The 23929-nt window shown below is 37.6% G+C and overlaps 1 protein-coding gene across 2 annotated transcripts in view; it reads left to right on the top strand.

Annotated features, from left to right (window-relative positions):
• grin2aa (glutamate receptor, ionotropic, N-methyl D-aspartate 2A, a) overlaps positions 1-23929 on the top strand; it is a 485324-nt gene that overhangs the window by 364644 nt on the left and 96751 nt on the right. For both annotated transcript variants that reach the window (XM_062050498.1, XM_062050497.1), the window contains 3 exons: positions 3213-3366; positions 12153-12278; positions 14911-15140. In XM_062050498.1, the coding sequence (XP_061906482.1) occupies positions 3213-3366; positions 12153-12278; positions 14911-15140 (510 nt within the window). The remainder of the gene's footprint in view (positions 1-3212; positions 3367-12152; positions 12279-14910; positions 15141-23929) is intronic.

Raw genomic sequence — 23929 nt, forward strand, 5'->3', positions numbered from 1 at the left:
TAATAGTAGACATTATCCAGTGACTCTGATTTGATGGAACGTTCATATTTGCATATTGATTCTGTGCCGTTCAACAAGTGGACCTATGATGATTTTAATCTACATTTTAAAACACATCCTCGTAGTCTAGACCAGTGGTACCACCTCAGAAAACACTTGGCTAACCCTCTAAGTACCGCCGTAGTGACCATCATTAAAATACGGTAGCGTAGTAGGCTTAAGTGTTTGTCAAAAACAAGGAAGAGGTCTTATTTAACCAATGTATCTAAATGTATCTAGTGTTAGGCCACTGTAACATTACACATAGTTTGAACAGTAACACTGTTTGAATATGGGAAACTAAAACACTGTACAATCAAGTGATCTGTTGGCGTACAACTAGTGGCACGTGTACCACAGATTAAGAATAACTGGTCTTGGTGTGAAGTTTGAATTTTATAAGCCAATTTTTAACATAACATAAACATATAGATTCACCCGGTCACTACATTAGGTACACATGCACACTCACCAGTCGATTCAGACGCTGCATTTAGATAAACGGTGTAATAATAAAATGCGGTAAAACTTCCTACGTTCAGTATTACCGTTTTAAATTATGATGATCGTAAAACCGTGATATTAACACTTTAATAAACTTACAAAAACACTGTTTGAATATGGGAAAATAAAACATTGTACGGCCCTTTTATTCAAGTGGTACGAGTCCCACAGTTTGAGAATCACTGGTCTAGATAATATATGTGCTTTGGTGTAAATTTAGCAGACATTTTGCTTCACAGTCACTTTTATAAGCCACTTTTTCAGACAAAATTGAAGTTTGCAAATGAAACCACACCCCACTTTATCCAAAAGTATCATCATGTATCTTGTGAAAAGATATACTGTTTAATTATATTTATTTTTTACAGATATGTTCAAAAATACACTTCATAAACATTATATAGATTCACCCGGTCACTACATTAGGTACACCTGCACACTGTTCAATCGATTCAGACTCTGTACTGATAAACAGTCTAATGATAAAATGTGGTAAAACATCTCACGGTTAGTATTACTGTTTTAAATTAGGATTATCGTAAAACCGTGATAATAACACATTGATAAACTCATGACCGGTGTCGCTGCTAATACACTGGAGAGCCAGCCCTGGCTAGCTTCAATGCTAACATGAAAACAAGAGACATTACCGTCTTTCTCCATTTTAAAAACAACATTCCCAATCTAAATTTATACAAACAAATTACCGTCTGAGCAATAAAATATCAAATTGTGTACAACCTACAAGCTGTGCTCTCCTAGCACGGAGAGATCGAGCGATAAGCAAAGCGATTCGACAACAGGAAGTCAATTTGCGTGACGTCGCATAAACTTGATGTGACACACCCAACACACATTTTTTTATGTTTTTTTAATCATTAATAAAAAACTGATGATTGAAAAACTTTTGCAAATTAAAACAAAATGAGAACAAACAGTTAAACACTCAACTAAAAATTATAGGGCTCTTAAGTACTAAGTTCAACATTATTATAGAAAATGTTTTCTCTTTATTAAAATATATTGTTTGACACTTTATTTAATAATAAAACTTGGTTTTATGTGAGTCTCGGAAGGCACAAGACATTGATACAACGGTGATTGTACATAAATGTCCTTTAAAACTGACTTTGGAACAACGTTGCAAAATAGTTCTATTTGTAAATTGAGACAACATTGATGTCTAACGTTGGATCCACGATGTTGGTTGGGAAATGACTAAAATTCGATGGTCAAATCAATGTCAGAACCTGACACTGATTAAACATTGTTAAAAAGCATGTTGTTTCAACGTTGTATTTGCGTTGGAGAATATTGGTAAGGAAATGAACAAATTTCAATGGTCAAATCAATGTCACAACCTGACATCGCATAAACGTTGTCACAAAGCATGTTGTTTCAACGTTGTGTTTGTGTTGTAGAATATTGGATGGGAAATGACCAAAATTCAATGGTCAAATCAACGTTACAACCCAACATTGATTAAACGTTGTCACAAAGCATGTTGATTTACGTCGGATTGTGTTGTCGAATATTGGTTGGGAAATTACCACATTTCAATGGTCAAATCAACATCACAACCCGACATTGATTAAACATAGTCAAAAAGCATGTTGTTTCAAGGTTGTATTTGTGTTGTAGAATATTGGTCGGGAAATTACCAAATTTCAATGGTCAAATCAATGTCACAACCTGACATCGAATAAACGTCGTCACAAAGCATGTTGTTTCAACGTTATGTTTGTGTTGTAGAATATTGGTTGGGAAATGACCAAAATTCAATGGTCAAATCAACGTCAGAACCCAACATTGATTAAACATCGTCAAAAAGCATGTTGTTTCGAGGTTGTATTTGTGTTGTAGAATATTGGTTGGGAAATTACCAAATTTCAATGGTCAAATCAACATCACAACCCGACATTGATTAAACGCCGTCAAAAAGCATGTTGTTTCAATGTTATGTTTGAGTTGCTCAACGTCAGGGCCTAATTCAACAAGTTATCAACGTTGTTTCAATGTCTTGTGCATGCTGGGATAAGCGCTCTCAATACCGTGCAAATAATAATTACCGTGATCATTTTGGTGGCAATAACCGTGACATTACATTTTTAATATCGTCTCATCTTTACTACGAGTAAAAAAAAAAATGTTACGTGACTGCATGTCGCCCATCGGTGTTCGTACGCCCACGCCAAGATTAGTTGAAAACAAAACTTTATCTTTCTTTTTTTCCCTTTTTTTCTCATGGCCTGTGTAAAGCTCCCTGGCTGAAAGTGTGACTTAACGTCCAAATAGGTACGTCCACCTCGCTGTGACATCACAACGTAGCCAGACAGCAAAACCAGAGGCATCCAAAGCTTTGGCATTGTTTCACACGATTAACTACATGGTAACAACATTTATAAGTCACAAAAGACGAAATTCAACATAGGTCCCCTTTAAGTGCTTGGTAGTACGTATGAAACCCTTACCATTGTTGTCCGAACTGATGCTTTTCCCGCCGTGATAAAATTTACATTTCCTTCTTTCCCTGTGCTCTTTTCATTTTTTCTCCACATAACCATCCCACATTCCACTTCCCTCCTAAAATATAATTGTTTCCATCATCCTATCAACATTCCCTCGTCGTTTGTCTTCAACTCTGAATCATCCTCCTCCCCGCCCGCAAGGTGGTCTATAAGAAAGCCGTCATGGCCGTCGGATCTCTGACGATCAATGAGGAGCGTTCTGAGGTCATCGATTTCTCTGTCCCATTCGTGGAAACTGGTATCAGCGTCATGGTGTCTCGCAGCAATGGAACTGTGTCCCCTTCAGCCTTCCTCGGTAAGCGTCACGTCGCATGTTTGTGTCGCTAGAAGAAATGTAAAAAAGCTGGTATTGCCTCATCCCTCACTTAAAAATGCGTGAAGAATGCACTACTGACCTGATACGTCGGAAAGAGAAAGAGGTGATACAGTATTATTTGCTACCTGGTGGTTGTTTGAGCACAGTGCAGCTAGTCCTGGAGAGTCCCACTCCTTAATGCTTCAGTCCCATGCAGGGTTATCACAGGAATGGAGCAAAAATAGTGAAGTGAAGTGAATTATTACTCTAGTGACTCAAAGCACTTTACATTGTGAAACCCAATATCTAAGTTTCATTTTTAAACCATTGTGGGTGTCACTGGGAGCAGGTTGGTAAAGTGTCTTGCCCAAGGACACAACGGCAGTGACTAGGTTGGCAGAAGCAGGGATCGAACCTGAAACCAACAAGTTGCTGTCACGGCCACTCTACCAACCAAGCTATACCGCCCTAAAAATACGATTACCCACTGTAGCTCGGTTGACATAATTTTTATTTTTCTTGAAAAAAACATTTTTAAAACTGAGACGCTGTTTTTTAACCCTGAATTCTACAAACCCCAAAACCAGTGAAGGTGGCACATTGTGTAAATACAATTAGAATACAATGATTTGCAAATCCTTTTCAACCTATATTCAATTGAATAGACTGCAAAGATAAGATAAGTAAGTTCTGCAAATATTAGCTCATTTGGAATTTGATGCCTGCAACATGTTTCAAAAAAGCTGGCAAACGTGGAAAAAAAAGACTGAGAAAGTTGAGGAATGCTCATTAAACACTTATTTGGAACATTACACAGGCGAACAGGCTAATTGGGAACATGTAGGTGCCATGATTGGGTATAAAATCAGCTTCCATGAAATGCTCAGTCATTCACAAACAAGGATGGGGCGAGGGTCACTACTTTGTGAACAAATGCATGAGCAAATTGTCGAACAGTTTAAGAACAACATTTTTCGACCAGCTATTGCAAGGAATTTCATCATCTAAGGTCTGTAATATCATCAAAAGGTTCAGATAATCTGGAGAAATCACTGCACGTAAGATTGAATGCCCATGACCTTGGATCCCTCAGGCGGTACTGCATCAAAAAGCAACATCAGTGTGTTAAGGATATCACCACATGGGCTCAAGAACACTTCAGAAAACCACTGTCAGTAACTACAGTTTGTCACTACATCTGTAAGTGCGAGTTAAAACTGTACCGTGCAAAGCGAAATCCATTTATCAACAACACCCAGAAACGTCGCCGGCTTTGCTGGGCCCGAGCTCATCTTAGATGGACTGATGCAAAGTGTAAAAGTGTTCTGTGGTCTGACGAGTCCACATATCCAATTGTTTTTGGAAACTGTTAACTGAGTGTTGTTAAAGGAAAGGCCATGTAACACAGTGGTAAAAATGCCCCTGTGCCAACTTTTTTTGCAATGTGTAGCTGCCATTTAATGGCATTAATGATTATTTGCAAAAAAAAAAGTGTTTCTCAGTTCCAACATTCAAAAATCTTGTCTTTGCAGTATATTCAATTGAATATAGGTTGAAAAGGATTTGCAAATCATTGTATTCTGTTTTTATTTACAAATTACACAAAGTGCCAACTTCACTGGTTTTGGGTTTTGTACAATTGTTCTCAAACGGTACTAATTTTATTTTGATAGTAAAATTCTGGCGACTGAGAAATCTAAAATATACTGTACAGTACCTCCTGAAAGGGACTGAGCTCGGGCGATCTTTTGTGTTTTACTTAGAACTACTAAATGTTCTGCTGAATGTTTAAAAAACCTGCATTACCCAGAAGGCTTAGAGCTGTAGACAGGAACAGGAAGTAGGTCCAAGCTATGCGCGAGGACGACAATTGTGCCATTTAAGCAACAAAAAAATGTATATATTTTCAGTCGTCATTCCTGCTTCGTCCACACAAAAAAACATAGTTTAAAAACTGACACTAATTGTCAAAATTATCGGAAAAAAATAAAATCCCTGAGGGGCTGTGCTTACGCCGAAGTCTCACCAATGTGGAGATGTGTTATTGATGAGGCAGATGTTGAAGATGAAGTGCATCAAAAAGTCGTGCCGCCAGATGTTGGTCAACTTGATTGTTGTTTTAATGACAGCGCCAAGATTTTATGCCGTGTTGTTAGCATTGTTGTCCTTAACATATAATAGAAAACAAGAAAATTACTCCACTGAAATACAAATAATGTAAATAAGACCTAATTTACACTTAATTTAGGCCAAACATAGGAATAATATGCTTTTAAAAAAATGACTGTATCGCCAATGTTTGAAAACTGTATCAAAATGTTAGTGTTTTGTATCAGTCGATGGAGATAATTATTGATATTTTTTATAACGATCGGAAGTATGGACACTGAGAAAAATATATTAAATGTAAACATTTTTATATTAAATGTAACTTCTTCTGATTATAATGCCCTCAGCTATCAAGGCAGAAAGGAAATGTCAACACAAGCATGGAAAACACTCAAACAATGTCAACAAAATAGTAAATTCACATTGAACACTTAACAATAAGCTCTTAAAATGAAGGTGCAAAAATGAGGAATAGGTATGAAATGCATAATAAAGTGTAAGAAAATAATGCAAAGTGTGAAAATATAAAACCTGATTAAAACTATTTTCTGCAGGTTTAGTGCCAGTTATTCTTGTTTAACTATGAAAAGGAATTTTTTTAACGCAGTAAAATTTTAAATATTATTATTATATCGGTCGATATCGATAATCCTGTGGAAAATAAGGAGCAGGAGAAAAAATTATATTTTTTATATGTAACCTTCCTCTGAATTTAATCCCTCAGCTATCAAGGCAGGAAGGAAATGTCAACACAAGCGTGGAAAACACTCAAAAAATGGCAACAAAATAGTAAAATCACATTGAACACTTAACAATAAGCTCTTAAAATGTAAGATGTAATGTATGTAAGAAATGCTTCATAAAGTGTAAGAAAAGTGTACAATGTGTGAAAATGTAAAAATAGAGAAACCTGAGAATAATTATTTTCTGCAGGTTTAGTGCTAGGAAATAACGGCTGTGTTACATGAATTTGCCCTGCTATTCTTATTTACTATGGAAAGGAATGTTTGTTACACAGTAAACATTTTAATATTATTATTATGTCAGTCGATATCGATAATCCTGTGGAAAATAAGGAGCAGGAGAAAAGAAAAAAGTTTATATGTAACCTTACTCCGATTATAATCTGTCAGCTGTCAAGGCAGAAAGGAAATGTCAACACAAGCGTGGAAAACACTCAAACAATGTCAGCAAAATAGTAAAATCACATTGAACACTTAACAATAAGCTCTTAAAATAAAATAATATGTAAGAAATGCATAATAAAGTGTAAGAAAATTGTGCAAAGTGTGAAAATGTAAACATAGAGAAACCTGAGAAGAACTATTTTCTGCAGGTTTAGTGCCAGGAAGTTACAGCTGTGCACAGCTAAGGGGGTGTGGTATTAGCGGTCTCGGTGGGGACTTGCATAATTTACGGACCACATTGGTCTGACTACGGTCCCTTTGAAAAAACCCACAAGTCCATGTCCAGGTGACTTGTAACTTTTGATCCACAATTTCTTCATTTTGACTTTCTCTTCTCACTCCATGCAAAGAATCAACCGCCAGTCAAGCAAACTTGACAGATGATACTGTTACCTGATTGGCTGTTGTTGGTTTACCAGAGAGCGGATACATTTGTTCATGCCCCTTTACTACACAACTTCCGGTTTCTTCAGGCAAAGAATTAAAAAATACATTCTCGAACGTTTTATCGAACACATTTTATTTTTTGTATGTCAATTACGTGTCTATCGCAATATACAAAACCCAAAACCAGTGAAGTTGGCACGTTGTGTAAATGGTAAATAAAAACAGAATACAATGATTTGCAAATCCTTTTCAACTTATATTCAATTGAATAGACTGCAAAGACAAGATACTTAATGTTCCAACTGGAAAACGTTGTTATATTTTGCAAATATTAGCTCATTTGGAATTTAATGCCTGCAACATGTTTCAAAAAAGCTGGCACAAGTGACAAAAAAGACTGAGAAAGTTGAGAAATGCTCATCAAACACTTATTTAGAACATCCCACAGGTGAACAGGCTAATTGGGAACAGGTGGGTGCCATGATTGGGTATAAAAGCAGCTTCCATGAAATTCTCAGTCATTCCCAAACAAGGATGGGGCGAGGGTCACCACTTTGTGAACAAATGCGTGAGCAAATTGTTTAAGAACAACATTTCTCAACCAGCTATTGTAAGAAATGTAGGGATTTCACCATCTACAGTTCGTAATATCAAAAGCTTCAGAGAATCTAGAGGAAATCCCTGCACGTAAGTGGCAAGGCCATGACCTTGGATCCCTCAGGCAGTACTGCATCAAAAAACGACATCAGTGTGTAAAGGATATCACTACATGGGCTCAGGAACACTTCAGAAAACCACTGTCAGTAACTACAGTAGGTCACTAAATCTCTAAGTGCAAGTTAAAACTCTACTATATGGCGGTATAGCTCGGTTGGTAGAGCGGCCGTGCCAGCAACTTGAGGGTTGCAGGTTCGATCCCCGCTTCCGCCATCCTAGTCACTGCCGTTGTGTCCTTGGGCAAGACACTTTACCCACCTGCTCCCAGTGCCACCCACACTGGTTTGAATGTAACTTAGATATTGGGTTTTACTATGTAAAGCGCTTTGAGTCACTTGAGAAAAAGCGCTATATAAATGTACTTCACTTCACTACTTCACTTCACTATGCAAAGTGAAAGCCATTTATCAACAACACCCAGAAACACTGCCGCCTTCGCTGGGCCTGAGCTCATTTAAGATGGAATAATCCAAAATGTAAAAGTGTTCTGTAGTCTGACGAGTCCACATTTCAAATTTTTTTTTGGAAACTGTGGACGTTGAGTCCTCCGGACCAAAGAGGAAAACAAACATCAGGACTGTTAAAGGCGCAAAGTTGAAAAGCCAGCATCTGTGATGGTATGGGGGTGTATTAGTGCCCAAGGCATGGATAACTTACTTACACATCTGTGAAGGCACCATTAATGCTGAAAGGTACATACAGGTTTTGGGGCAACATATGTTGCCATCCATGCAACGTTATCATGGACGCCCCTGCTTATTTCAGCAAGACAATGCCAAGCCACGTGTTACAACAACGTGGCTTCATAGTAAAAGAGTGTGGGTACTAGACTGGCCTGCCTGTAGTCCAGACCTGTCTCCCAATGAAAATGTGAGGGACATTATGCAGTAGGGCTGGGCGATATATCGAATATACTCGATATATTGCGGGTTTGTCTCTGTGCGATATAGAAAATGACTATATCATGATATTCGAATATACATTCTCACGCAGTTGCTTTTAGTTGCAGGCATTACACTACAGGCGTTTATCACTCTTTGTTGTCTCTGCTTCTCACAGAAACATAAAACAAGTGCACCTTCTTACATACGTCACATACGTATACGCCCTCGCGGAGCAGAGAGGTAGTGGCATGGTAACGTTAGCTGTGGTGCGAGTGGTAATACGAGAGAAATAAGGTGCGAATCTGGTAACAAATGAAGGAAGAATTAATTCCCGGGAAGATGTCGAACAGACAACCGTAATTTGTCAAGTGTGGGGCAAAAGCGTTGCTACAAAAAGTAGCATTACTGCTAATATGTAGCATCATTTGAAAAGTCACCCGCTAGAGAATGAAGAGTACTTGAAAATCTGCATGTCAACATCTCTGTTCGGTGCCACACCAACAAAATGCAGAGGCAACCATTTCCACATCAACACCGTATGAAAAAAATAGTCAACAGAAGGAGATAACGTCCGCAGGAACCTACCACATAGTGAAGGGCATACACTATTTGATTACCTATTATGCAGCTCATTTTTAATTGACAGTTATTGAAATATCTTGTGTGACATCATGCACAAAAGTGCACTTTATTTGTTTTAAAATATTGTAGTGGTGTTCTGTACAAAAAGTGCACTTTAATTGAGTGTTGTTTTGCTATGTCATCTTAGTGACATCATGCACAAAAGTGCAGTAATAGCTTGTTTTAAAATGTCTCTGACAATCTTGCACTTTCTGTTTTGGAAATGACATGAATGTTTGTGCCACTGCTTTATAACTGTTTAATAAATACACTTTTGGTAAATTGACTTAGTTGTGATTTCCCTCTCTGCATGAAAGTTTAAAATGAGCATTTATTAATGCAGTATGAACAAGAATGTTTTAATGTAGACACTTAGAATCATCATACTGCTGTGATTATATGCATCAAGTGTTCATTCAAGGCTAAGGCAAAATATCGAGATATAAATTGTGTATCGTGACATGGCCTAAAAATATCGATATATTAAAAAATGGCCATATTGCCCAGCCCTAATATGCAGCGTTGAACAACTTAAGCTGTACATCAAGCAAGAATGGGAAATAATTCCACCTGAAAAGCTTCTAAAATTGGTCTCCTCAGTTCCCAAATGTTTACTGAGTGTTGTTAAAAGGAAAGGCCATGTAACACAGTGGTGAACATGCCCCTGTGACAACTTTTTTGCAATGAGTTGCTGCCATTAAATTCTAAGTTAATGATTATTTGCAAAAAAATATTTAGTTTCTCAGTGTGAACATTAAAGGCCTACTGAAATGAATTTTTTTTATTTAAACGGGGATAGCAGATCCATTCTGTGTCATACTTGATCATTTCGCAATATTGCCATAATTTTGCTGAAATGATTTAGTAGAGAACAACGACGATAAAGTTCGCAACTTTTGGTCGCTGATAAAAAAAAGCCTTGCCTATACCGGAAGTAGCGTGACGTCACAGGTTGAAAGGCTCCTCACATTTCCCCATTGTTTACACCAGCGGCGAGAGCGATTCGGACCGAGAAAGCGACGATTACCCCATTAATTTGAGCGAGGATGAAAGATTTGTGGATGAGGTACGTGAGAGTGAAGGACTAGAGTGCAGTGCAGGACATATCTTTTTTCGCTCTGACCGTAACTTAGGTACAAGAGTTCATTGGATTCCACACTCTCTCATTTTTCTATTGTGGATCACAGATTTGTATTTTAAACCACCTCGGATACTATATCCTCTTGAAAATGAGAGTCGAGAACGCGAAATGGACATTCACAGTGACTTTTATCTCAACGACAATACATCGGCGTAGCACTTTAGCTACGGAGCTAACGTGATAGCATCGGGCTTAACTGCAGATTGAAACAAAAGAAATAAACCCCTGACTGGAAGGATAGACTGAAAATCAACAATACTATTAAACCATGGACCTGTAAATACACGGTTAATGCTTTCCAGCCTGGCGAAGCTTAACAATGCTGTTGCTTACGACGCCATTGAAGCTAACTTAGCTGCGGGACCTCATAGAGCTATGCTAAAAACATTAGCTATCCACCTACGCCAGTCAGCCCTCATCTGCTCATCAACACCCGTGCTCACCTGCGTTCCAGCGATCGACGGAGCGACGAAGGACTTCACCCGATCAACAATGCGGTCGGCGGCTAGCGTCGGATAGCGCGTCTGCTATCCAAGTCAAAGTCCTCCTGGTTGTGTTGCTGCAGCCATCTGCTAATACACCGATCCCACCTACAGCTTTCTTCTTTGCAGTCTTCATTGTTCATTAAAAAAATTGCAAAAGATTCACCAACACAGATGTCCAGAATACTGTGGAATTTTGCGATGAAAACAGAGATTTTTGTATTGGATACAATGGTGTCCGAATATTTCTGTTTCAACCATTGACGTCACGCGCATACGTCATCATACATAGATGTTTTCAACCGGAAGTTTCGCGGGAAATTTAAAATTGCACTTTATAAGTTAACCCGGCCGTATTGGCATGTGTTGCAATGTTAAGATTTCATCATTGATGTATAAACTATCAGACTGCGTGGTCGGTAGTAGTGGCTTTCAGTAGGCCTTTAAATATCTTGTCTTTGCTGTCTATTCAATTGAATATAAGTTGAAAAGGATTTGCAAATCATTGAATTCTGTTTTTATTTACGAATTGCACAGCGTGCCAACTTCACTGGTTTTGGGTTTTGTATATCGATGTCACAGTGTTTGGTTCACTATTGTTGCTGAAATTAGTAAAAAGTCATGGGTTGTAGCGCCACCACCTGCTGCTTTGGCATACACGTTACAGTTTGTAAATGTGTTTTCGAGATTTGTCGTGTTAAAACATGTCTCAGCTGCAGCGATGAATAACAAATCTTTGCGCATGTCGCACGTGAAGCTGCCAGTTGATTGGCGTGAAAGTGCAGAAACGCATGGCTTCTCTTACAAGCCCGGGGACATGTGCGGGGCGCGCTGCTGGGAAAGTGGCAATTAAAAGGGCTTCGCTGGAACGCCCCATGATGGCTGCTCGCCAACGCGGTCCGCGCGGCGCAGCCCCTCCGCCGCACGTTGGAGGCTTTAATCTCTGCAGTGGCGTCGTCGGCTCGGAGGGAGGACAGGACTGCTGACACCGGAGCTTCCTACGCCTCCTCGCACTGTCAAACCGGAGGTCGGCCTGCGTCACTAATGCCACTAAGGGTTTAGTTGCAAACAAGCGGGAAAGGGCTCGTTTCGATGCGGCACTTTTTTTTCCCCAAGCGTGTACTCGTGAGCGTAATTGATTTCCTCACATGGTTCATGGAAAGGCAGCATCACCAGAAGTGACGTGCAATATTTGGAATTGTGACTCAGCACGACTTATTAAAACTAAACCCCTGTCGTCTTATGTCTCCTCTCCCAGAGCCATTCAGTGCATCAGTGTGGGTGATGATGTTTGTGATGCTCCTACTGGTGACTGCAATGGCCGTCTTCATGTTCGAATACATCAGTCCCCTCGGCTTCAACAGAAACCTGGCGCAGGGAAAAGGTAATACCTGCAATAAACTGGGTATTAAACTGGAGACTCAACATGTTGAAAGAGCCATATTTCGACCAAAAGTACACAAAACAAATAAAACGTCTTATATAAGTGTTATAATGAAGGCAACACATGATGTAAGTGTCTATATTAGCCTACTATCAAAATGACTTTAAAAGTCTTATATAAGTGTTATAATGAAGGCAACGCATGATGTAAGTGTCTATATTAACTATATTAGCCTACTATCAAAATGACTTTAAAAGTCTTATATAAGTGTTATAATGAAGGCAACACATGATGTAAGTGTCTATATTAGCTATATTAGTCTACTATCAAAATGACTTTAAAAGTCTTGTATAAGTGTTATAATGACGGTAACACATGATGTAAGTCTCTATATTAGCTATATTAGTCTACTATCAAAATGACTTTAAAAGTATTGTATAAGTGTTATAATGAAAGCAACACATGATGTGTCTATATTAGCTATATTAGCCTACTTTGAAAATTACTTTAAAAGTCTTATATAAGTGTTATAATGAAGGCAACACAGGATATAAGTGTCTATATTAGCTCTGTTAGCTTACTATCAAAATGACTTAACTATATTAGCCTACTATCAAAATGACTTTAAAAGTCTTATATAAGTGTTATAATGAAGATAACACATGATGTAAGTGTCTAAATTAGCTATAGTAGCCTACTATCAAAATGACTTTAAAAGTCGTATATAAGTGTTATAATGAAGGCAACACATTATGTAAAAGTCTATATTAGCTATATTAGCCTACTATCAAAATGACTTTAAAAGTCTTATATAAGTGTTATAATGAAGACAACACATAATGTAAATGTCTGTATTAGCTACAGTCGTGGTCAAAAGTGTACATACAGTTGTAAAGAACATAATGTCATGGCTGTCTTGAGTTTCCAACAATTTCTACAACTCATATTTTTTGTGATAGAGTGATTGGAGCACATACTTGTTGGTCACAAAAAACATTCATGAAGTTTGGTTCTTTTATGAATTTATTATGGGTCTACTGAAAATGTGACCAAATCTGATGGGTCAAAAGTATACATACAGCAATGTTAATATTTGGTTACATGTCCCTTGGCCAGTTTCACTGCAATAAGGCGCTTTTGGTAGCCATCCACAAGCTTCTGGTTGAATTTTTGACCACTCCTCTTCACAAAATTGGTGCAGTTCAGCTAAATGTGTTGGTTTTCTGACATGGACTTGTTTCTTCAGCATTGTCCACATGTTTAAGTCACAACTTTGGGAAGGCCATTCTTAAACCTAAATTCTAGCCTGATTTAGCCATTCCTTTACCACTTTTGATGTGTGTTTGGGATCATTTTCCTGTTGGAACACCCAACTGCGCCCAAGACCCAGCCTCCTGGCTGATGATTTTAGGTTGCCCTGAAGAACTTGGAGGTAATCCTCCTTTTTCATTGTCCCATTTACTCTCTGTAAAGCACCAGTTCCATTGGCAGCAAAACAGACCCAGAGCATAATACTACCACCACCATGCTTGACGGTAGAAAAGGTGTTCCTGGGATTAAAGGCCTCACCTTTTCTCTTCCAAACATATTGCTGGGTATTGTGGCCAAACAGCTCAATTTTTGTTTCATCTGACATCACATGGACAAAGATAAGACCTTCTGGATAAAAGCTCTGTGGTCAGATGAAACAAAAATTGAGCTGATTGGCCACAATACCCAGCAATATGTTTGGAAGAGAAAAGGTGAGGCCTTTAATCCCAGGACCGCCATGCCTACCGTCAAGCATGGTGGTGGTTATTAACTCCACACAAGTCAATAACATCAACAAAGCTCACCTTTGTGCATTCATGTACATTTGGTGGACAACCTTACAAGAACATTTGAAAAGTATATGAATAACCAGACATAATTAACCTTTTTGAGCAACACCTGTTTGTGTTTGCCAATCAGGCATCTTTGTTTCAATTGGTCGCTGTCTGGTTTTGGTCATTGTTGAAAACTGAGCGTGTTTCATGCGTTATGTTGCATGACTTGCACTATTCGTTATGATTAAATACTCGTCCTCCTGCCTCTTGTGTCTTGAGGTCAAAACCACCGCAGCAATGCGTGTTTGTGACAAAAACTTAATAAATAAATATTTACTGAATTGTCATTAAATAATTACAATTTAAATTACACACACAGATGTATTCATGAATTATTTTATTTATGTAAAAGTACATTTAATGTAATTATTTAATTATTTCAATATGTAATTATCTAATCATCAAGGTACTTGATTTCATTATATTATGGTTTGATTTATTATTTAATGAATTATCCCAAGATCTGATAAATTATTTTGTGATTTAATACAATTGTATACGTTATTTTCAGTGGGCGGGTCCTAACACTTTGACAGTTGACCGAATGTTCAGGAAATAATTAAGAAAATAATTAAATCATGAAATAATACAATGATAAAATAATTAAATAAATAATTAAATATGTAGTAAATTCATTTATTACATAGTTACTTCCATATTTTAAACACATTCTTTTTGATTAAGTACAAATTATTTCAAATTTGCGTCTTGAATTTGAGCCTCCATACTTCATTAACATCCTATCATGGCTCCTTGCTCTCTCGCAGACCCCCACGGCCCCTCCTTCACCATGGGCAAGGCGGTGTGGCTGCTCTGGGGTCTGGTCTTCAACAACTCCGTCCCGGTCCAAAATCCGAAGGGAACAACCAGCAAGTTCATCGTGTCCGTGTGGGCCTTCTTCGCCGTCATCTTCCTGGCTTCCTACACTGCGAACCTGGCCGCGTTCATGATCCAGGAAGAGTTTGTGGACCAAGTCACCGGGCTTTCTGACAACAAGGTAAGTCTAAATTATAACAAATGACATACATGTACTTAACACCAACACAATAGCACTGGTTGGACTCGGGTCAAGCTACTACTTTACTAAAGGTGTGCGTACATTAAAACTAGGGATGGGTACAGTTCACATTTAAACCGTTCCGGTACCTGGGAATTGATACCTGTACTGTGTGTTAATAAATATGAATTGTTTCTATTAATAATATCTATTTTTTTTTATTGCAACATTTACAAATGAGCTGATTATGAGAACTGCTGTCCGGTTATATATATAGTTATCATCACATTTGTGAGTATCAATGACAGTTGCAGAAGAGTATCGTTAATGATATGTTGACTGGTCAGATCTGTCTTTCGTTGCGCCCTCAAAAATGTTAATACTGTAAATAGTGTACTTTTTGCGCAACAGCTAGTTGCAATTTTCATTAACACATTTGGAGGTGTTGAAATCGCCATATAAAATCACTAATGCTAATCAGTAGCATGTCAAAGGCAAAGCTATTGTATATTAACATTAAGCTAGCGCATTTTAGGGAAAAGTAGAGCCTTACTTAACTTACTGGAGCATTTTTTTGAGTCAATTTCTTTTGCGACAAACTCATTTTAGCTCAGGGGCCGCAAGGAGGAAAATCTGTGCACACACGGGCCGGACTATTAAAATCATGGCAATAAAACTAGAAAATAAAGACAACTTCAGATTGTTTTCTTTGTCTTACTTTGGCCAAAAATACAACAAACACATTCTGAAAATATTGCAATAAAAATATCGAAAAATATACCGGCAGCGGTAAAGTTTAGATCCATGAAGGAAAGAAGAAAGTGAATATAACTGTTTATAACTGAATACATTTACATGTGCATAAAAATGTGTTTTCTTTTGTATTTTTTTGAATTATGGAACGTTTATGACCACCTTTTTCCAAAACACAATATAGAATGTGAGATATAACATGACAATGCATACATTTATCATTTGTTTTCAAAACGCTTACAAAAAAGTGAAAAATGTACTCTGGGACCCCATTTTTATGACTTGATGGGGTACCTGGGACCTCATTTTGAAAATTCCTAGCGCCAACACTGATGGAGTATTGGTGCGTGCCAAACAGCAGCAGGCGGCTCTGGCCTGCGGGTCGCTTTCTAATACTAATTAAATATCATTCCGGGGGCCATAGATCATTCATTTGCAGGCCGGATTTGTCCCGCGAGCCTTGACTGACACCACTGACCTAGAGGTAGTTTGGCTGATATTAATTTTAAATCGTGCTGTTTATGCATCAAAACTGCAAAAAAGAAATAAATAAATATATATATATATATATATATATATATATATATATATATATATATATATATATATATATATATATATATATATATATATATATATATATATATATATATATATATATATATATATATATATATATATATATATATGCAGATTTTACGGTAAACAAAAACAATTGTGGTACCGTTTTTCAATGTACAGTAATGCACTGTAAAAATGTCTTTTGATTTTACGTTATAAAATGGCTCAGTTACCAGGATTTTACCATCAAAATAACAGTGTTTTTATTTGTATTTTAAAATTTGCAGTAATTACTGTATTTTCCGCACTACAGAGCACACTGGTATATAAGCCGCAACCACTGAATTTTAGAAGAAAAACACGTGTTTCCATATATTAGCCGCACCGGACAATATGCTGCGGATATATACGTTGTGAAATTAGTTTTTTTACACCTACATAGTCTGTAAATGTTTATTTACATACCTTAATTGTTTCCAAACGGCGTCTGGAGCGCGGCAGTAAAACGGCTGATCAAACAAAACAGAAGTCATCGTCATGCTGAAGCTAGCTCTCCAATCAGCTAAACAGACTCAATAACTCCACAGTGACGTTTTGGGGAATTTACTGAGGAATTTGTCAAACTAAAACAATACAAAAATAATGCCATTGTAAGTTAATAATACCAACAAAGACAGTTGTGTTAGCATATTAGCTAATGCTAACAATGCTAGCACCTAGCAATTGTATCCGATTCTTGCGGTGACATTTGATTCAGAATTGATTCTCTATTCAAACCAATTCCCTCACTGTATTGTTTGGTATAATAATTATAATAACTCTTTCTGGTTGCATGGAGATAGCCTACCAAAATATTTAAAAAAAATGTATTCTAACATAGAGTATATCTTTTTTTAACCAACCCCGGGATGAATAAGAATCATTAGTTGGATGTGAATCGATTATTTTAATTTTTTCTTCAGCAACCTTGACAAGAACTTTTTTTAAAGTAATTATTAAAGCATCAATATATATTTTTAAAGTAATTAAACTGAATTTATTTGATCATTTAGCATCTGTATGTATTTAAATATATGCACCTTCTTCTGTGTGTGTTTGAAATATGACATATTTTCCCATATTTGTGTTATTTATAAATCAAATCAAATCAACTTTATTTATAAAGCACATTTATAGGTCAAAAATGGAAACATAAACACACTTAGTGCAACCATAAATTGGGATCCATATTGATGTGTACCGTTTACTTTTGAAAAGATACAGTTCAAAATTCAGTACCTTTGAATCGATATTAATTCTTGGTACTTTTGTGTATCACTAAATGTTGTCTGTTGGATAATAAAATAATATTATTTATTGTAAATACGTGTGTTGTCCAGTTGTACATACTCTATATCTTGTTTTATTATACGATTTGAGTCTCATTTGCAATGCAGTTGCATTTACAAGACATTACCTGGCAGTATATAAGGTATGTTGCGCCCTACAATACGTTTATACTGTAAGTAGTGTACTTATTACGCACCAGGTTTTTGATTGTAACAATAATCGTACAGTAGTTGCATTTTTCATTACCAAATTTGGAGGTGTTTAAATAGCCATGTAAAATCGCTAATGCTAAGAGTAGCCTGTCTGTGGCAAATCTATTGTAATTTAGCATCAAGTTGGCACATTTTGAGTTTACGTTCGAGGTTGTTTTTTTAACAAGCACACTTGCTTTGTTGGTGTTGAAAATTGCAACATTACTCGCAGGGAGTTTGGCTGAGTCCGCTGTTTAGTCTGCAAGTGGACGTGGCAAGTGTAAAACCGGACACGACGTCACGTGCAACAAAGGTATCGTTTAATTTCTCGTGAATTCTGCCGTTGCCTATAAAAGTGCCGACTTCGGTACTTGTGTTGTTATGTTGTGGACTGATGTCGACGCTTTGGACAACGTCAAAGGTGGAGGTGCGGGCTGAAATGGCAGCGAATGGCAGGTCGGCAACTGAGGAGTTGTCAAAAGCCAATTCTTGGTACTTTTGTTTATCAATAAATGTTTTTTGTTGGATAATCAAATAATATTCTTTGATGTAAATAAGTGTGTAGTTCAGTTGTACATATATCTTGTTTTATTAGTACAATTTGAGTCTCATTTGCAATGCAGTTGCATTTCCAAGACATTAAATGGCAGTATATAAGCTATCTACGGTATGTTGAGCCCTACAATGTGTTTATACTGTAAGTATTGTACTTATTACGGACCAAGTTTTTGATTGTAACAATAATAGTACAGTAGTTGCAGTTTTCATTACCAAATTTGGAGGTGTTGAAATTGCCATGTAAAATTGCTAATGCTAATAATAGCCTGTTTGTGGCAAATCCATTGTAGATTAGCAACAAGCATTTTTTAAGCTTCTCAGGTGGAATTCTTTCCCATTCTTGCTTGATGTACAGCTTAAGATGTTCAACAGTCCGGGGTCTCTGTTGTGGTATTTTAGGCTTCATAATGTGCCACACATTTTCAATGGGAGACAGGTCTGGACTACAGGCAGGCCAGTCTAGTGCACTCTTTGTCTACGAAGCCATGCTGTAGTAACACGCGGCTTGGCATTGTCTTGCTGAAATAAGCAGGGGCGTCCATGAAAAAGACGTTGCTTGTATGGCAACATATGTTGCTCCAAAACCTGTATGTACCTTTTAGCATTAATGGCGCCTTCACAAATGTGTAAGTTACCCATGTCTTGGGCACTAATACACCTCCATATCATCACAGATGCTGGCTTTTCAACTTTGCGCCTATAACAATCCGGATGGTTCTTTTCCTCTTTGGTCCGGAGGACACAACGTCCACAGTTTCCAAAAACAATTTGAAATGTGGACTCGTCAGACTACAGAACACTTTTCCACTTTGTATCAGTCCATCTTAGATGAGCTCAGGCCCAGCGAAGCCGACGGCGTTTCTGGGTGTTGTTGATAAACGGTTTTCGCCTTGCATAGGAGAGTTTTAACTTGCACTTACAGATGTAGCGACTAACTGTAGTTACTGACAGTGGGTTTCTGAAGTGTTCCTGAGCCCATGTGGTGATATCCTTTACACACTGATGTCACTTGTTGATGCAGTTCAGCCTGAGGGATCGAAGGTCACAGGCTTAGCTGCTTACGTGCAGTGATTTCTCCAGATCTCTGAACCCTTTGATGATATTACGGACCGTAGATGGTGTAATCCCTAAATTCCTTGCAATAGCTGTTTGAGAAAGGTTTTTCTTAAACTATTCAACAATTTGCTCACGCATTTGTTGACAAAGTGGTGACCCTCGCCCCATCCTTGTTTGTGAATGACTGAGCATTTCATGGAATCTACTTTTATACCCAATCATGGCACCCACCTGTTCCCAATTTGCCTGTTCACCTGTGGGATGTTCCAAATAAGTGTTTGATGAGCATTCCTCAACTTTATCAGTATTTATTGCCACCTTTCCCTACTTCTTTGTCACGTGTTGCTGGCATCAAATTCTAAAGTTAATGATTATTTGCAAAAAAAAAAAAGTTTATCAGTTTGAACATCTAATATGTTGTCTTTGTAGCATATTCAACTGAATATGGGTTGAAAATGATTTCCAAATCATTGTATTCCGTTTATATTTACATCTAACACAATTTCCCAACTCATATGGAAACGGGGTCTGTACGATTTGCGTCTCATTTGCAATGCAGTTGCATTTCCAAAACATTAGATGGCAGTATATAAGCTACCTACGATATGTTGCGCTCTATAATATGTTCATACTGCAAGTATTGTACTTATTACGCACCAGATTTTTGATTGTAACAATAATCGTCCTGTAGTTGCAGTGTTCATTACCAAATTTGAAGGTGTTGAAATTGCCATGTATGTGGCAAATCCATTGTAAATTAACATTTTGAATTTATGTTGGAGCATTTTTTTTTTACCAATCATACTTACTTTGTTGGTGTTAGAAATTGCAACATTACTCGGATGGAATTTGGCTGAGTCCGCTGTTTAGTCTACAACCGAACGTGGCGAGTGTGAAACCGGACGTGACGTCACATGCAACAGAGGTATCGTTTGATATTTCGTCAATTCTGCCGTAGCCTATAAAAGTACCGACTTCGGTGCTTGTGTTGTTATGTTGTGGACCGATGTCGAGGTGCCGGCTGATATGGCAGCGAGTGGCAGGTCGGTGACTGAGGAGATGTCAAAGGCCGAGGCACACAAGAGGGCACAAGACAAGCGGCGGACAGATGTGGGCAGTGTTGACGGCTGAGGTGAGGAGAAAAGAACGACATATGTAGGGAGAAAGCAAACAAGATGTCGGGCGTCAGAGAGGCTCAGCCAAATAAAAATGTTGAACGGCCATTTTGGACACGTTTCCCATAGCCTGGAAAACAAACCTGCAATAGGAAGAACAAAATTCACCTCGGTGGTTCTGATCAATGTATTTTTTTTTTCTCCTCTTCAAACGGCTTTTAGCGTAAACCACCAGGGGGAAGAAAGGTCACAAATCCATTCACCGTAAAAGAAGTGTCATGTTTTTTTGTAAAAGGCTTACAAATGGTACACCTGGATTGAGTCTCCTGACACAGCTTTGTTTTTGACCTCAGTCTGTGCACCCAAGCACAAATACCTCGGGTAAGCGCTTGACTACTTGGTAGCCCTCCACTTATCAAGGCCAACAAAAAGAATGAGTTAACTCATGTGATTAATCACAGGAAATGATTGCATTAATCATGTGTAGTTGCAGATTAATTACACTTTTTTTTTTTTCATAAAAAAATATATATATATATATATATATATATATTGCACTCCTTTACATTAACTGCGCCTGAACCACGCCGTGGGTTTATCTAAGTGAGTGGTGTCAAAGTCAAGGCCCGTGGGCCAGATCCCGCCCGTGGAAGAATGATCTATGGCCCCTGGATGATATTTGATTAGTATTAGAACGGCCCGCAGATCACAGCCGCCTGCTGCTGTTTTGCAAGCACCAATACTCCATCAGTTTTGGCGCTTGGAATTTTCAAAACGGGGTCCTAGGGACCCCATCAAGTCATAAAAATGGGGTCCCACAGTACATTTTTGGGCTCCCGCTATTTTCTAAGCGTTTTAAAAACAAATAATGAATGTATTCATTATCCTGTTATATCTCACATTCTATATTGTGTTTGGGAAAAAAGTTGTCATGAACGTTACTTAACTCATTTAAAAAAAGAAAACCAAAAAAACCTAAGTTTTTATGCATGTGTAAATGTATTCAGTTATAAACATTAATTCACTCTTTTATTTCCTTCATGGATCTAAACTTTACTGCTGCCGGTAGTTTTTTCTATATTTTCATTGTAATATTTTCAGAATGTGTTTGTTCTATTTTTGGCCAAAGTAAGGCAAAGAAAACAATCTGAAGTTGTCTTTATTTTTTAGTTTTAACACCATGATTTTAATAGTCCGGCCCGCGTATGAACAGATTTTTCTCCATGCGGCCCCTGAGCTAAAATGAGTTTGACACCCCTGATCTAAGGGATCAGTGATCAGGTCAATGTGTACGCATATCGCTTCAAAATAAATCCCAACGGGACTTTAGCTAATATTCTCATGAGGTGTTGAGCAGAAACATTACATAAATTCCATTAAAACATGTTTAAAGAAATTGTGTATGACATTCCGATGATTAATTTGCATTATTTGTTTTAAATAATTTAAATTATGTAAGAATGTAATTTATTGTGATTAGTCTTGATTACAGTACACTCCCGACTATAAGCCGCTACTTTTTCCCCTACGCTTTGCACCCTGCGGCTTATAAAACGCTGCGGTTAATTTATAGATTTTTCTTCGTTGACGGCAATAATGTGAATAGATTTATTTTAAAAAAAACAACAACAAGCAAAGACACTGAAAAGGTGTGCTGTTGTTTTTGCTATGGCGCCATTTTTTGGACGAGTTCGCTTGATGGCAGCAAAACAGGTGGTGAAACAAAACAGAAGTCATCGTCATGGACCCACTAGCTGCGGAAGCTAGCTCTCCAATCAGCTAAACAGACTCAGTAACTCCATGGTGACGTTTTGGTGAATTTACTGAGGAATTTGTGAAACTGACACAATACAAAACAAATGCAATTGTAAGTTAATAATACTAACACAGACACTCGTAAACGTGTTAGCATATTAGCTAATGCTATCAACGCTAGCTTGATTACATTATGATAGCACGTACACATATGCATGAAAACACTCCTACAGACGTCACACATGGAACGCTTTAGTAAGTAAGAATTGTTTTAGTTATATTGTAAAACTTACAAACGTTGCTTGGAGTGATGAATGAAGAATCCATACGAGTAGAACGCTATGGACAGCCTCAAGACAGAACGACACTTGTACTTCCTGTTGAAAGCTCTAAATAGAAGGGCACTTTATCACCTGCAGTGAGTGAAGCCGTCCAAAAGATGGCGCCATAGCACAAACAATAACACACCTTTTTTCATGTAGTTGCTTCTTTTTGTTGTTTTTTAACTATATCAGCGAAGAAAAAACATAAATTAGCCGCACCGTTTTAGAAGCCACAGGGTTCAAAGTGTAGTGAAGAGGTAGGGATTATTGTCCCGAATTTACGGTACTTATTTTTAAAGTCAATACAATATATAGATGTTTTAAAGAAAAAAAAACAACAACAACCTGTGTGCTTCTTGGAGGACATTTACAATGAATCTAGATTAATGATTGCCTCATTCCTGTGAGAATCCTGCGTGTGACTGTAGCGTTAAGGAGTAGGAGTTGGCTGATTTATCCAGGACTAGCTGCAGTGTGCTCAAACAAGTTCGCTTACTGCAGGTGCTGCAAATTTCTTCCAGTTTACGACTTTAACCGGGAAGTAAAAGTGCCGTTCATAGCCTTTCTACTTTTATGGATTCTTCATTCATCACTCCAAAGCACCGTTTTCAAGTTTTACAATATAAATAAAACAATTCCTACTTACTAAAGTGTCCCATGTGTGATGTCTGTAGGAGTGTTTTCATGCATATTTGTACGTGTTATCGTAATGTAATCAAGCTAGCATCGTTAACATTAGCGTCTGTTTTAGTATTATTAATTTACAATGGCATTGTTTTTGTATTGTTTCAGTTTCACAAATTCCTCAGTAAATTCACCAAAACGTCACCATGGAGTTATTGAGTCTGTTTAGCTGATTGGAGAGCTAACTTCCACAGCTAGTGGGTCCATTACGATGACTTCTGTTTTTTTTTTTTTATCATCCGTTTTACTGCCGTGTTATAGACACTGTTTGGTAACAATTAAAGGCCTACTGAAATGAAATTTTCTTATTTAAACGGGGATAGCAGGTCCATTCTATGTGTCATACTTGATCATTTCGCGATATTGCCATAATTTTGCTGAAAGGATTTAGTAGAGAACATCGACGATAAAGTTCACAACTTTTGGTCGCTGATAAAAAAGCCTTGCCTGTACCGGAAGTAGCG

Source organism: Entelurus aequoreus, linkage group LG06 (genome assembly GCF_033978785.1).
Source record: "Entelurus aequoreus isolate RoL-2023_Sb linkage group LG06, RoL_Eaeq_v1.1, whole genome shotgun sequence".
NCBI lineage: Eukaryota > Metazoa > Chordata > Actinopteri > Syngnathiformes > Syngnathidae > Entelurus > Entelurus aequoreus.